Source organism: Canis lupus, chromosome 1, assembly GCF_003254725.2.
Source record: "Canis lupus dingo isolate Sandy chromosome 1, ASM325472v2, whole genome shotgun sequence".
Classification (NCBI taxonomy): domain Eukaryota; kingdom Metazoa; phylum Chordata; class Mammalia; order Carnivora; family Canidae; genus Canis; species Canis lupus.
Genome location: NC_064243.1, coordinates 16,452,460 through 16,468,984, shown reverse-complemented (window position 1 = coordinate 16,468,984; position 16,525 = coordinate 16,452,460). Strand labels below are relative to the sequence as shown.

The 16,525-nt window shown below is 49.2% G+C and overlaps 1 protein-coding gene across 1 annotated transcript in view; it reads right to left on the bottom strand.

The window, feature by feature from the left end:
* Nucleotides 1-6,360, bottom strand: part of CCBE1 (collagen and calcium binding EGF domains 1) — a 227,104-nt gene extending 220,744 nt beyond the window's left edge. The window contains exons 1-2 of the mRNA XM_025422130.3: nucleotides 6,170-6,360; nucleotides 5,696-5,776 (exon numbers count right to left, since the gene is read on the bottom strand). Of these exons, the coding sequence (XP_025277915.1) occupies nucleotides 5,696-5,776; nucleotides 6,170-6,300 (212 nt within the window). The 5' untranslated portion in view covers nucleotides 6,301-6,360. The remainder of the gene's footprint in view (nucleotides 1-5,695; nucleotides 5,777-6,169) is intronic.
* Nucleotides 6,361-16,525: the final 10,165 nt, after the last annotated feature.

Below are 16,525 nucleotides of genomic sequence, written 5' to 3'. Positions count from 1 at the left end.
CAGGTGTTACAGTAGCAAGTTCAGGACACAGGTTGTGGCTGCCACAATCAGCACCTGTAACACACTAGCAGGGCAAGCGGAGAAGCAGATGAAGACCAGGATAGCACCTCATAGCAGCACAGGGGATCTGTTTCCAAAGAAAGCCCATCTCTCAGCTAGAAAAGGAGGCATATGTAGATAGAGCAACAGCCCTTCTAGAAAGCCCCATAGACTGAGGTCAACTTTCACTCACTTGTAACGTTCATTCAGTCTTTTGACAACATATGGAGTATGTCCAGGCCTGAGGCTGGCGTCTGAGGGGATGGCCATGGACCAGGAGACAGATGCTCCACACCCTCAGTAGGCCAACCATCCCGTGGCACAGAGGGTCTAACCCAGCGAAACTGAGGCTGCCTGCAAACGTGTCTGTGATTTAGACAGTTCTGCACAAACCACCTCTACCCATCTCCTGCCTTCTTTTCATACCAGCTAGGTTCTCCTCTTTAGGAGATGGACACTCATGAAGATACTTTCTGAAATGGAGCAGCATGCCCTGAGCCACCCATAATCCACAGCGCCCCACCTCCACCCCCTGCCGCTTCTGAGCTTTGCCAGCTGCAGGATGGGGAGGCAGACAGGAGGGTCTGCTTGCTAGTCTTACCTGCCAACACCACCCTCCATGACTTCAGGAAAAGGACGAACTTCTAAGACCCTTTAAAATGGGGTACACTAAGCCTTCCGCGTGCTCTTACGGTCACACGAGTAGGGTACCTTAGGTAGCCAGGAAGCAAGAAAAAGACCCGCTTTTTGTGATTTTTCTGGAGGCTCTGGATTTCTAGGCTTTCTTACATTCGAAAAGGCATCTAAAAACCGGTGCATGCAGTGGTGTATGAACACCCTGTTTCTGGCTGTGGTCTGAACTGGCTTTTTCAAAAATTTCTTCCCTGATGTCCAAAACTCAAATGAGCATCCACTGAGGACTTACTACGTGCACCCAACATGCCAGACTTGGGGAGGCTCAACAGGGTAATATTCATCACTTTCTGTGCGTATCAGCTCATTCAATCCTTCATCATAACCCTATAACTTCAGTACTAAACAGGGTCTTCGTTTTACAAAGGAGACCACTGAAGTAGATTAAGATCAAAGTCACAAAAACAACGTCGTCAAGCTGGGACTGGTTTCTATTACTGCACAGGTTTCGACCTCTGAGCCCTTTGCAGGAACTCTGACCTGCCAGATAATACAGCCTTCCCTCCAATGTGGCCTCAGCTAGGGTAGCTGGTAGTACTGCTCTAAGTGACTATATTCGGGATTTGGAGAACAAGAAACACATTTGCAGAAATAGCACGTTAACCACCATATCTTAACAGGATTCAGCAGCACTTGTATTACGGAAAAGTGGGAGTTTCTGCATCCTTAGGTCACTGTGTCCCATAAGGGCAGGATTCAAAGAGCAGTATCTGATGAGACCCAGAGGGACAGACACGTGCTGCTGTGGGGGCAGTTATGGGCCACCGCAGCCCATGACCCACAGAACGGAAGTCACAACCAACACAATTTTAACACCTAACACTGTGTTGGAGAATGGATTTTTCTCTTGCCCAGAAAGCCATTTCTAGCTGCTTCTAATCTCTTCCCTCCGCCCCCCTCCCCCCCCATCATGGACAGTACTGTATGAACTATTTGGACTAGATCATCTATTTGTGTACTGGTTTCAAAGGTCTTACTCTAAAGAAATCAGGTCTATAAACAGAACAGACACAGGAACTTTTCTATGTGCAATTTAAGGCTATTTTAAGCTCATCATAGATGCTCAATAAAGCTTTACTGGGGTCAGGAAAGTTAGGATGTTTACTGCACACTGCTTCAAAGATTGGATTTTGGGACTCCTGGGTGATTCAGCAGTTGAGCATCTGCCTTTGGCTCAGGGCGTGATCCCGAAGTCCCAGGATCAAGTCCCACATCGGACTCCCTGCATGGAGCCTGCTTCTCCCTCTGCCTGTGTCTCTGCTTCTCTGTGTCTCTCATGAATAAATAAAATCTTTAAAAAAAAAAAAAGATTGGATTTTCTGGACACTTCCTACACAATGTATACTTTCATTTTTAAGAAGCCTTTGACGTGTCATTTTACTGATACACCCAATGAATAAAAGGTAAACATGAACCTCTTGTTCAAAACCACATGGTCTCAGGAAAAACTAACAGCCACGAGAGCATAACACCCTGATCAGTTTATATGCTTAGTTTGGCTATAACAGTCTTAACACTCCATTCTCTGAATTCTTTACTAGTAAAGAAGTACACCCTGCATCAGATTATAAGGCTGAGCAATACGTACCCTAAGCTTGTTAAGGGGGTCACCGGCATTCACTCAAGTATTTGTCAAAGTTTGGGCACTTGGCCCAATGCATGTTGGAGTAGAGGGTCTCTACAGACAGACTCTGTGATTAAGAGGAAATCCTTCAAGAGAGGAAAATTGGGGACCCCTGAGTGGCTCAGCAGTTTGGCACCTGCATTCGCCCCAGGGTGTGGTCCTAGACTCCCAGATTGAGTCCCACGTCGGGCTCCCTGCAGAGAGCCTGCTTCTCCCTCTGCCTGGGTCTCTGCCTCAGTCTTTAAAAAATGAAAACTATACACATATGAACCAATTTTGTGTATGACCGGATAATATGAAGCCAGTTGCTTTAGATGGAGCTCAAGGATAGTGGTAACCCACTGGTCACGGACAGTGTTGGAGTTTATCATCAAACTGTCTTTTGAATTTACCGCCATCTGCGTTAACGATCTTCCTTAGATCCCAGGATCTTGAAAGTTCTGCCTTTGTAGACACCTCTGGGATGATGAAAGGGCCTGGGCCCAGACTCTGAAGTCAGATAAACCTGGGTTTGAAGCTTAGCTCCCCACGTGTATTAACTTTGTGACCCTCACCAACTTTACTTAATCCTGGGGTTTTGGTTCTTCCCCCGTAAAACTGAAATACCAACGCAAGAGCGGCTTTAGAGGATTAGAGATAATGTACTTGAAGTGCACAGAACGATGCCGAGTATAAAGTCCTCAGGTTGTTATAGGAAAGGCGAACGTGGAAAGGTGCTTAGGTGACACTACGTGAAACAAAGTGTACAGAGGTGACGGGGAGGGGTCCAGAACAATCCTTCTGAACCCACCTCTCTTATTTTCATCTCCATATCCTTTCAGGAATAACAGATCAAATTAATACTACCATGAACACAGTAGGAGTAAGCACATCCATTTTTTTTTTTTAAGACTCTTAAACTCATCCTTTTTTTAAAGTCACAAAATCATTTAACAAGTTCTGAAGGGACTTCTGCAGTTCTCGCTTGCGCTAAGAACTGTTCAAAGGCCCAGTGGGGAAAGTGGGGCCATCTGGCAGTTTCCCAAGCAGCTCTGCTACTGTACTTAAGTTTCATTAAGGGTCACCCAGGAGTTGGGGAGTCTGGTCTCATCGAGGGCTGGTTCTTTTCGTTTTTGGTTAACGTGGTAGGAGTAACTCGGGAATCTGCAGAAGCCTCTGCGCCCCTCTAAGGATTTACCATGGGTTCATGCGGCGACCAGATGGACAGTTTCTATACAAGCACTCCGCCTTTAGTGGACATCGCATTAACACCCAGGCTCTGATTCGAGAGATCTGCAATAGGCCTGGAGACCCTAAGCAAGCTTTTAGAGGATGCTGGTGCTGGCTTCCAGATCACATGTGGAGCGAACAAGAGTCTACAGGGGCTGGATGATCAATTCACAAACCAAACAATCCCTCATTCCTGGGGTTCATGAGCAAACAGGCGCAGCAACTGCCAACCAACTTGGTCTTGAGGAAATTACTAGGCTGTGAAAATTTTGTATAGCCAATGGAGTATGCACAGGACTCTGGACGTCCACCAAGGAAGTAATGAAACCAGAAGACATTCACAGGGACCAATGCCCATTTTCCCCAGCTGAAACACCCCCCTTCCCATTCCACTCACTCCCCTAAACAAAATTCCTTACTTTCCCATGGTGCAAAATTATCCTTGTTAGTTCTCAAGCTTCCTTTGGACAGCTGTTAATAAGAACACTTATCAAGACCCTAATGGTAGCTCTTGAGTCTTCGTGTAAAACAAAACCCAAAACCCCCACCAGTTTTCAAAAAAAAAAAAAAAAAAATCTAGGGAAGAGGGTAACGGTTTGACAGAGTCAACTTAGAACACTCATCAGGCACCAGCGGTTTCTGGAAATTGGACATGCATTCTGCAAGTGCCACTGATTTATGTACAATTTGACCTTCAGGGACTGAACAAATGAGTAAACCATCTCAGGGACACGTTCCCCATGAAGTTAGAGGCTTTGTGCTAGGATGATAAGCAAACAACATGTCCTAATACCGTGGTCATGCGGATAACACAGGACTAGCACCAGGGAGGCAGTCACTTCAACCTGCTGGAGGCCCTTGCTCACCCAAGTTAACCTCTTCCCGCCTTCAGGTAAATGTTGCCTGCTGCCTTCAGGTTAACTGAACACACTCCCCCCACCTGGCCCCCGCACATTTGTTCCGTGTCCACCACCCATGTCCTGGAGAAGACAACCCCTCCCAAGCCCAAGCAGCATTGCCCCCCTTAAAGGATGGTGGTCATTCCACCGCCAACAGCAGATTTGAGAGCATGGCATGCAATGGAACTGATTACTGGTTTTTGCACCACAAGCTCACCAGCCCTGGAACCACTTATATCCGAACCTTTGAGCATGTGAGCTGACATTTCTGCGGCTCTGCAAGCATGGTGATGGATTCATCTGTTACAACATTAGTCAGAGTAGATCTTTTTAATTTTTTTCTTCCCCAAATTCACTTCTGGGGATTGCCGTGTTACCTGGTACTACCCAACATTTATCCTGGCACCCCAGAGCATAGGACTCTCAAACAGTCTGGCATGACTTTGTGATTCCCCGTATCTTACATGGTACCTTTAAAAAGCAATTTGTGTTTATGGGTCCAGGGAAAGCACTGGACCAGAAGCCAAGAACTGTGCGGTGTGAACAAATCGCCCCTCACCTCCGGAGGGTTTGCAAGCAGGGAACAGTAACTTTTTTTTGTTGTTGAGAATAAGAACCACCTGGGAGGCATTTTCAACCCTACAGATCCCCCAGCCTGAGTTAGGGGTGATTTTAAGGAGCACCCAGGTGCTCTGCGGACTGCCCTTTCAGGAATTACTCTCCTTGGGGCTCAACAAACTCCACATGCTTTCCTCCCCGGGGTCAACACAACCGCGTCCACAGCCCACAAACCACCTCCATCCTCGTGCCCACGGAGGCCGTGAGTGTGTTACACTCTGTCCCCGCAGAAGGTCAAGATAGTCAAGGACCAAGTATTTGTCAACTTTGTTTTCGAAACCAAATGCAAACACCTCCAACCGTCTTCCCTACGGTGCACGGTCTACACCCACAATCCAATAACCCACTTTCTGTATAGACTTTCAGCCTCCTCCTCTCCTCCTCGCCAAGTATCCCAGGAAGCGGCAAGCGCCCCGGGGGTCTTGCTTGGGGCGCGAAGCCTGGGTGCACGCCTGGCCGCCCGTCCTTGCTCCGCACCCAGAGCCCCGGCAGGGGGGCTGCACCCAGGGGCTCCCCGCGCCGCCCAGCGCGCCTGCGAGCCTGTCCTCTGCGGAGCCTCCTCCCCAGCGAGGCGGGGTGCGCGGCGGCGGCTCGGCGGAGCCCGGAGGCTTACCTGAAACACGTGGTGAGCTCCCCCGAGGGCTTCAGACACGGGTACCTGGTCGTGGCGATCTTGTTCTCCGAGCAGAGCTCCCTAGGACGACAGGCGCGGCGGCCACTTGGCGGGGCGGCCGCGGGGGAGCGGAGGGCCGGGCGCGAGGGCGGCGGGGGCTGCGCCCCGCGGGGGGGGGGGGGGTCGGCGGGCGCGGGTCCCCGGGCGGGGGCGGGGGGTGCCCGAGAGCTTCGACCCACCGATGGGGGCCCGGGCGGGGCGCGGAGTTTAGAGCCGCCCCGCGCAGTCGAGCGCCCAGCCCGTGCCGGGGTGCTGCCGGGGGCCCGGGGTGCTGCAGGGGGGCCCGGGGTGCTGCAGGGGGGCCCGGGGTGCTGCGGGGGAGCAGGGGTGCTGCCGGGGGGGCAGGGGTGCTGCCGGGGGCCGCCCGCACCCCGCGAGCCAGGCGCGCACCGAGCGGGCGCCGGCCGCGCTTACCTGTCGCCGTCCTCGGGCTCCTCTCGGAAGCTCCACGTGTGTCCCAGCGCCAGGAGCAGCAGCAGCGGCCCCAGGCTCCCGCGCAGCCGCCCCCTGGCCGCCCCTCCCCGCCTCGGAGGCGGCGGCACCATCGGGGAGGCTCCCGGCTTCCTCCCGGCGCCGCCGCAGCCCTCTCGCCGCCCGCGCCCCGCTGCTCCGCCGCGGCCGCCGCCCTCTCGCCGGCAGGGGGCGCCGGGGGGCAGGGGCGTCCGCGCCACCTGCGCGAGGCACCGGGCGGGGTGTCGGGGAGCTGGGGGGGGGGGTCGGGGGGCGCCAAGGCCGACGACGGGCTGGGAGGCGGGTCGCCGGCGGTGCCGGGCTCCTCGCTCGGGACGCGCGCTCGGGACCCACGCGCTCGCCGCGCTCCGCTTGGGGCCGCGCCCTCCCCGCTCGCCTCTTCCCGCGCGGGGTGGGGGGGCCGGCGGCCGCGCATCTTGCCCCGGGCTAGCTCCGCGGGGGGAGGGGCGGGGAGGAGGAGCTGCCGGCTCGCGCGCCGCGGAGAGGGAGGGAGGGAGCGGAGCCCCGGGGTTAACCGGCTTCCTCCCTGGCGTCAGGTCCCTCCTGAAGGTCGGGGCAGGCCTGGGGCGCCTCCGCGTGCCCCCCCGACCCCCCGGCCCCCGGGCGCTTCTCCCCCGCGGCCCTCCCACGCCCCGAGACGGCTCGACCTTACAGGGCGAAGCCACCTGGGGTCCCTAAAACCTCCAGGTTCCCTAGTTGCTGCATGTGTTGGCCAAGCCGCCGCTTCCCTCCAAGCTGCAGGCGGGGGACAAGCGCAGAGCGGTTGGGGGGAGCACCTCTTAGATGCTCTTGCCCTGAGCGGCTTCCACGCAGGCTCCGCGCCACGTGAGCCCCCGCACGTGAGCGCTGGAAACTCCTGGGAGCAGGTGAGACGCGGGGGCGGGTCCTTGACCTCCGCCCGCCGCTGCTTAGGGCAGCCCGCCCGCGTCTGCGGGCACCGGGAACACCTCGGGCGGGGCCGGGAAATGCGCTCCGCGGGCGCTGACCCCGCTGGGATTCATCCTGCCTCCGCATCTTAACGCCGCTGCGCGTCCGGGGCTTCTGTGCCTGGCAAGGGGCAGCTGGGGACACAGGTCGGGGCAGGCCTGGGGCGCCTCCGCGCGCCTCCCCCCGACCCCCCCCCTCGCCAGGCGAGTGAGTGGCCGTGGCCGTGGCCGTGGCCCAGAAACGACTCGGAAGCGCACGAGGCGGTCATGGCCCCTGACTCCTAACACCCGCGCGGTTCTGCAGCCGCCGGGACCAGGCGAAAGGTCGCTTGTTCCCGACTTAGCGGTGTAAGCAGGTGCTTGGATGCAGAATATCCTGGTCACCTGAGAATTGCCGCGCATAGCGCATACAGCTGGACTTTCTTTAAAAAAAGATTTTATTTATTCACGAGAGACAGAAAGGGAGAGAGAGGCAGAGACACAGGCAGAGGGAGAAGCAGGCTCCCTGCGGGGAGCCCGACGGGGGACTCGATCCCAGGACCCCGGGGTCATGCCCTGGGGGAAGGCAGGTGCTCAACCGCTGAGCCACCCGGGCGTCCCCAGCTTGACGTTTTTAAGAGCAGTGGCAGTCTCCCCCCTCCGCAGAATGCTTTTATAGTTTCCAAAGGTTTTTCACATTCATGATTTCATTTGATACACTATCCCTTGAAACTAGAAGTCGGATTTCTTCATTCAGTGAGGTGGTGTTTTTTGGTTTTTGGTTTCTTTTTTTTCTCTCTCTCTCTCTTTCTACAAAGCTTATGCAGACTCCGCAGACCGTAAAACAGACTTGATACTAAAATAGGATGCCTGGGAAGCAAAGGGTTGCAGAAGGGGAGGTGGGTGGAGGGATAGTGGGCATTAAGCAGGCCAGGTGATGAGATGAGCACTGGGTGTTTTACTATATGTTGGCAAATTGAATTGAAATAAAATGAAAAATATGGTGCTACACACAAGGAGTAAATTTTCACGTAGCAATTCAGAAGACACTTTAGAAGCCTGCAATACCCAAGAATGATGATCACGGAGTCAGGAATAGAACAAAACCTGGGTTCAAATCCAGACTGTGTGGCTTACTAGCTGTGTAACTTTGGGCAAGTCACGTAACCTTTCTGAGACTTATTTTTTTCTCATCTGCCAAATGGGGAAACCTCTCTCGTCTGTGTTATGAGTACTAAACGAGGTAGTGCATATAAAGTATTTTTTGCAGTGTCCCCCATGGCTTGAGTGCCCAGCAGTCATTACTGTTATTTTAATGTAATGATTGCACAGAATTTTCAGTTTTAACTTTCTAGCTTTCTGCTTTCTGGATAAATAGAAGTTTGTTTCACAACAGTTGTTTGGGCTTCTATTTTTTTTGGGGGGGGGGCTTCTAAAGAGATACCTCTCTAAGCACGTTGAAAAATAAAAGCATCCTGGAACTTACAAAAATTATATTACTTTAGATTGTACCACAAACCTGCTTAGTCTCTATCTTGCAGGAAAGACACTATCCCGTAGGAGTTTCTGTTTTTATTTTATTACCAATGATTCTATTTTGATGTCTTGCTATCTTTTTTTCTCATTTTTACTTGTTTTGTTTTTTTGCTGTTGCATCGTGGATGTTAGTTCTCCAAATAATAGAATGGCGAAGGAGATTAGTTATCACTTTCATGTGAACGGTTAATAAGCCACATATGGAGACCCGCAGCTTGGCAGAGAAAGTAATCCAGGCTGCAAAATGGTAAAAGCAGAACCATGCCCATTACGCACAGCTGTGTAGCAGAAGATTGGGGACAAAGCCAACTTTGCCGCCACCTTATTTTCAGCTCAGTACACTGAACACGTATGACAATGAGGCATCAGAGAATGTGCTGGGGCCGGGCAATCACCTCAGGTTTGCCTGGGGAAGAAATCCCAAGAGTGGGTGGTCAGAACATTCCTGGAAGAGGTGAGCTGAAGCAGAGAGACCCCCCCCCCCCAGAAAAACTTTGCCTGGAGGCCTGGAATTTAAACTCTTTGGTGGCTACTGAGAGCGCGACATTTGGGGGGGGGGCGATTGGGCTGGAGAATACAACCAAGCATAAGGAGTTGTAATGGCCTTGTATGGATATGATTCCCCCGAAAAGTTAAACACTCTTGCAAACGATAAAACCTGTATTTGCTCAGGCTGCAGCCCGAATGGGAGATGTCAGAAGGAGTCTGAGTGTGGTAGGGACCTCCAGGGTCATTGGTTTCCTTTCCTGGCACCCTCACTCCCTCCCCCACCATGCAGGAGCTCCCCACTCCCCGGCTTGCCCCCACTGATCTGCCCCATTCCCTCATTTATAAAACGTTGCATGAGAGGGCTCACCTACTGCCTCTTTCATAGGAGAGCACCAAAGATTAATGATACGGACCTAAATGCTCCTCAGGGGAGGCTCTGTATGATTATTTCTTTTCAGCATACCACTCTCTGTGATGTTTTCCATATAGACCTGTCAGCTTCCCTGAAACAAACCAGAGAGTGGATTGTTACACAATTTACCATATCCTCAGGACATGGGGCTGTGCCTAGGGCATTAATGTGCACATTCAGTTCTAGGTTAGACTCCCTGGTGGACTGGAGATTGAGTGTAGGGGGCACTGCCGAAGGAGATTGGCTGACCGGAGAATCTAGAGGCGGGCATGCAAAAAGCAAAGTGAAAGGGGGAAAGAGAAGTAAAACTAGGCCATAGGGCAGAGAAGACTCTTCTAAATGAGACCAAAGGCCTCTTCCACTCATTTTTAAGGGACTCCAATAACTTGTTTGGACAAAATCAACATGTAGAAAAAAGTGATCCATTAAAAAGATAAATTAAGAAACAGAACACTACTGGTTGAGGGCACGATTCATTTCATTTCATTTGTTTGTTTAAATTTTTCCTTTTCATAAAAAAGTATTTTTGGCGGCAAAAACATACTATTTTACAGTGTGTCTATTTCTCTATATTATGTGCATTATGGAGAGTATATATTCTATATAGAAAAGAGCAAGATTAGATACAGCAATTAAGGCAAAGGAAAGTCAGGATAAATAATAAAAGGAAGCCAAAATGAAGTTAGTTGGCACGATCGTCTTGCAGAAAGTCCTACGTTGTGCTTAAAGCAGATCACGAATCAATTCTTGGATTCTCAGACATCTATTCAAGATAATTCCACGATCAGTTATAAAATTCAAGGTGGTTGTAAAGGAAAAGCCTATATAAATTGTTCCAAAAAAATCACAGGTTTTCCTGTTGGTCTCCCTGAAATATAGCAACAATCATCTGTCAAGTAAAGATCTTCTTTTCATAGAAACAAGCCTCAACAAGTGTGGGTAGAGTCCCTACTGAATTTGAGCGATATCCATACAACATAATATCCCTAGAATAAACAGGTTGCCCTGATACCTTTCCTTCAGTTTCCGTTTTGATTGCCATACAGCCAGGTTGGCTTAGAGAAACAGAGTTACACCTTGAAAAGTGTTCAAGTGTGCCGGTCTCCAAGCCATTGTGAAGAAATGCTCCGGGCAAGAAGACTCAAACATGTTAACACAGTAAAAGGATTTTAAAGTCCTAGTTTTGGGGTGTGTATGCTGTCTTTGTGCTTAGTCTGACTTCGTTTTAACTTGCACAAGCTCTGAACATACATTGAAGCTATGGGTCTCTGGGATTTTTTCCTAAAGGACAAGGAGAAACATCTGATTCCTATGTCCAGCTCCACATCACAATTTTTGCCAAACTTTGAAAGAAAGCCAATTTTAAAAGGTTAGCCTGTATGTACATTGGCTGCTAAAAGAGAAATGTACAAACAATAAAAAGGGAGAGAACTTTCTTGTTATGTGGTTGAATGTCTCAAAAAAATTAAGAAAACTGGGGTGCCTGGGTGGCTCAGCAGTTGAGTGTCAGCCTTCCGCTCAGGGTGTGATCCTGGGGTCCTGGGGTCCAGTCCTGCATTGGGCTCCCTGCGAAGAGCCTGCTTCTCCCTCTGCCTCTCTCTCTCTCATGGATAAATACATAAAATCTTTTTTAAAAAATTAAGAAAACTTGTTCATCTGCTTTGGATGTTGCATTTTTGAAAGTTCAAATGTGCATTCGCATGCTGGTGCATGCACACATGCGCGCACACACACACTGAGTCCCCGCCTGAGGTTTCTCCCAAAGGAGGAGCTTGTTGAAACAATGAGGATTGGCAGTCCCCTTGACCTGTCAGAGCTGTAGGATCAAGCCCAGGATTCCTAGAAGTTGTATTCTAATACCACTCATGGGGCTCCTTCTGGAACAATGGAAACTGCAGGACATGTGGCTGGGATGGCCCCATCTCTCCCCACAAGCATAAGCAAGGCAGGATAAGGGGCTAACACTAGAGGTGGGACCACTGGCCCATACTATGTGATCTCTGGTCGAGCAAATGGCATTAGAATTATCTCAGGATGAATGAGCTCCTTTGAGTGTCAGCCATGGCAATACACAACTTCTGTGCTTTATTGTTGTAGAGCTAACTCTGTTTATACCCCTTAACTCCATCTGGGTAAGACTTTTTTTTTTTAATGTTATTTATTTATTCATGAGAGACACACAGAGAGAGAGGCAGAGACACAGGCAGAGGGAGAAACAGGCTCCACGAAGGGAGCCCGACATGGGACTCGATCCTAGGTCTCCAGGAGCATGCCCTGGTCTGAAGGCTGCACTAAACCGCTGAGCCACCGGGGCTACCCTGGGTAAGACTTCTTATTTAACATTTATTGAGAACTACGAGATACTGAGCTCAATGGTATTAAGTCAATTTGACAGATAATAAGAATGTTAACCATAAAAGATTTCCAATCTGAGCCAAGATGTCCTTTGGGATACCTTAGTGAACTAAAGATACGATATTACCCATGCTAGCAGAGCTCCAGTGCTTACTATGATCTGTAATTAAAATATATTTTCCCTCTCATACCCGAGGGATATGAGAACCAGGGAAAGCCCAATGGCTTTCTCATTCCCTCTGGATATGAGAGGGAAAATGTATTTACCTCCTTCTTTTAAAAATGGATAGGAATAGCATCAGGAAATGGGAAGAAATTGGACTTAAAAATTGGATTTACTTAGGTTTGAAGTCCAGCTTACAACCTCTGTGACCCTGAACAAATTGTGAAACTTTCCTGAGACCCTGAGACCCATTTTATCCATAGATAACAGAGAAACCTCAATCTCCAACTTGTAGGATTGTTGAAAAGAGTTAATGAGATATTTAACGTGCCTGTAGCATCAGAGATCCTACATGATAGCTAATATCATTTTAATTGTTTTTCTTCAAAAATTTGATGCAGTTATGGTGGGCCATCCACCCTGTCAGCTCTAATTTGTTTCTGTAAGAGCTAGTTTGTGAAATAAATGGCCAAGGGTAGAGACATTCTGTCATAGAAAAGATTAAGTAGCAGAACTGACTCTTGTGTCATTACCATTGTGCTTGAATAAGATGTTAGGCGTGACTAAGACTCTGGGTAAGTCAAATCCATGAACAGTTGCTAGAAATGAGAATGTGTATACATGGTATAAATTTGGAGAATCTGTGCTTCTGAGTACTGTGCCTGTCTGACTTTTATATATTTTAAATCAACTCATGGTTGTTAAGAGTTTATTTGTTTGAGAGAGAATCCGTGTGGGGGGCAGGGGGGAGGCAAGGCAGAGAGAGAGACACAAGCAGATCCTCTGCTGAGCCCGAGCCTTCTGTGGGGCTCATTGTCACAACCCCGACATCATGACCTGAGCCAAAACCAAGAGTCGGTCGCCTAATCCACTGAGCCACCCAGGCGCCCCAAATCAAATCATAGTTTAGAAGTGTTTGAAGAGGGGCAGCCCCGGTGGCGTAGCGGCCTGATCCTGGAGAACCTGGGATCGAGTCCCACGTCAGGCTCTCTGCATGGTGTCTTCTTCTCCCTCTGCCTGTGTCCTGCCTCTCTCTCTCTCTCTCTCTGTGTCTCTATGAATAAATAAATAAAATCTTTTTTTTTTTTTTTTTTTATGTTTGAAGAGTTGACTAGCGGTTAATTCGGTCAATTCTAGAAGGGCACAAATACTCTCTATAAATCTATCCATTGGTGAGACTGCATTAATTTGTTGTGAGCTTTCTATAATTGGGTCAAGCCTAGAAAATTTGCAACAGTGTGAAGAATCCCTTCTTAAGGAGGCTACAATCTTTCAGTAGGCCAGTTATATTTAAAGCAAACATGACGGTCCATGTTGTGTAGAAAAATCTTGGAGTTCAGTTTAAAGATCGTTGGATTCGTACAGAAGGTGCGATACATTTCTTAACCACAATGGAGGCCTGGTTGTGCTATGACACTAAGAGAGCCACATTCCTGCAAACTCTTAATGGATGATGGTTTTCTAAGAATTTGACGTAATAATAAGTGCATGTAGACATTTTTAAAGTGCTTTACAAGTACTATCTCATTTAATCCTTAGTATAATCCTCAGGTCACTGATTCTATTATTATTTGCATTTTACAGATGAGGAAACTGAGGAAGTGATTTTCATTGATTTGCCCAAGGTACAGGGTTCTGAGTAATGAGCTGGATTTGAACTGGGTCCCCAGGGCCCGTGATCTCAACACTTACACTAAAGTGAGCATCCTGAGTTTGCCTTTGGAGAGGTGAGCATCCAGGCAGTTTCCTCCTAAGAGACCAACTACATCCAGGATGTTTGCCCAGGGATATGAGAACCAGGGAAAGCCCAATGTCTATCCCCCTGGCCAGTGACCCTGAGAATTGATGATGGTTCCTGCTCGGGCACGAGATCCTTCCTTTGCAACTCTATGCCAACCAGCTGGCCCCATACACTCCCACCTGTGTGCATTAGCTGACCTCTCTCTCTCCCAGCAAAGCTGAGCTGTGTCCATTGGACCTATCCTCATAGAGCCACACCGTCTGCTAATTTAGGTGGAAAGCTGGCATGAGAAGAATGAGCTCAAGTTTCAAAACTCTTGGCACTCTGGCACTTTTGCAAACCATCCTTCCAGTTCTGTCCTTGGCCCCAAGACAGGTCTTTATCAGACCTAGAACTCTTACAGAACTCGGAGATTATGAAAGTACTCAGGGAGGAGGGGGGAGCATTCTTGCAGTCACCACAAAGAAATACCTAGGCAAGATGTTTTTAAAACTTCAGAGTCCAGCATAATCTCGTGGAATCTCAACCCAAAACCAATTCTTTGAGACCCAGGAAGAACAGAGGAGGATAAGCAGTTGCGACCAAGGTTTCCCTCAGGAAAGGTGGAGGAGTTTTCTTGGACCTCTCCCCTCCTCGGCCTCTTCCCCAACACCCCCCTCACCCCTCCCCCGCCCCCCCCGCCCCCCTGCCATTCTGTCCCCACACCCAGAGGTTGCTGGCTTGTCCGCAGTGGATGTTTAAGAGCAGCATGGGTTTGCATTCTTGAGTCCTAATCTTTACCAACAATGCAGAAGCCCAAAGGAATGCCAGATAAAATAAGCTGCCTTGGTTTAGGGTCACTTAATTGACAAGCGTCACTTTTTTGTTTGGGGGGTTTCAGGGCAACTGTTTGCCTGCTTTCTGCTTGATCAGTGATGTTTAGACCCGAGTGTATCTTTTAGTATTGTTTATTTGGTTTGATCACTGATGAGCATCCTGATAATTCAGATCAGAAAGGGAGTTGGGACCTTACGAATCTTCCTTCAGTTCCAGCATTTATCTGCAGTGTAATTATAATGAGCCGGAAAGTTATGTGTATGCAATTTGACGTGTGTTTGGCTCTTGCATCTTCACGTCCTGATGGAAGACTAATGGGCCCTGACCCCTCGTGTCGGTAACCCACCATTAAACCCCCCAAGCGACCCACTTTGAAGTTGATCTCAGGCTGCGTCCTTCCTTCTTGGCCAGTCATCCCTGCTTTCCTTCTGGGTCTTTCTCTCTTGTTTCTGTTTTTTGCATTGCTTTCTTGTGCATTCTCTTTCCTCCATCATTTTGCTGTAACTTCTTTGCTCAGATTCTGTCCTTTTGCCCACCAACTTCCACATTCCAGGCTCTGACTTGATTCTTCTCTGTTGACTTCCTTCTACTCCTACTCTTCCTTCAAGTCCTTCTCCCAGTGACCCGGCACAAAGCATATTCCTTACTCAATCCTATTTCTTCCTTGAAATCATTGGTTCTCGGGACCCCTGGGTAGCTCAGTGGTCGAGCCTCTGCCTTTGGTCCAGGTAGTGATCCCGGGATCGAGTTCCGTATGAGCTTCCCTGAAGGGAGCCTGCTTCTCCCTCTGCCTATGTCTCTATCTCTGTCTCTCTCTCTCTGTGTGTCTCTCATGAATACATAATAAAATCTTTTAAAAAATCACTCTTTTTTCTCATTTCTCAACCGGGAGACATTTTTGTCACCCAGCAGAAATTTAGCAATACCTGGAGAGGTTTTTAGTTGTCACAGTGGGGAGGGTGCTGCTGGCATCTCATGGGCAGAGGCCAGGACATTGCTCACCTTCCTGTACAGGTCAGCCCCCTCCCCACTGCACACAACAAAAAATTGTCTGGCTGGAGACATCAGTGGTATCGAGGTTGAGAAATCCTTCCCTACAGATATGTATTCGTCTCTCTCTTTAATTCTTTTATTATCTCCTGTTTCCAAATCCCAGTTGCTTAATCCTTTTCATCCTCCATCTTCTTGTTAACCTTTCTTCCATGCCTGGCATCCTTCTCCTTGGCTGCATCTCCTTTATACTTTTAAACGAAGTCAGATCTCATCTCTTAGTCTCCCTCTCTTTCTCCTCTTGCCTTTGTGTTCACATCATAGTGCAGCAGTTACCTTATCTCTCAGCTGTCCTGCGGTGACTGGAGGACCTGGGAAAATACTTTTCTTAGAATTCCATTTATTCTCCAAGTTTTCACAAATCCAATACAGCCCTTGAGCTTCTGGATCTGAAGTGTCTTGAGCATATCATGCATGCGTGCAGGGGCAGCCCGCCTCCTGCTCACCTGCTGCTGGCCATGGGGGGCTTTTCCATCATTCCCCCAGCACACTCATGCTTCTGGGCTGCTTGCGCTGGTGTGCCATAACTGCCAGCTCTCCTCTCACTATAAGAGGGGAGAAATACCTTCCTCTATCTTCACCCATTAAAAAAAAAATCAAATGAGTGTTTAACATATGGCAGGCAGTGATGGGTATGTTTGTGACTAAAGGAAATAAAAGAACAACTGTCCCCAGGGAGCTCCAAGCAAGACAATTAGCCACACCCAAATGAGGTGCCGCGTGTTTTAAGAGTCTGCATGCAACAAGTAAGGACATTTGGAGCAGAGAGGAGAAAACACCCACGTTAGTTTTCTATGGCTATTATAAGACAGTTACCACAACTTAGTGGCTC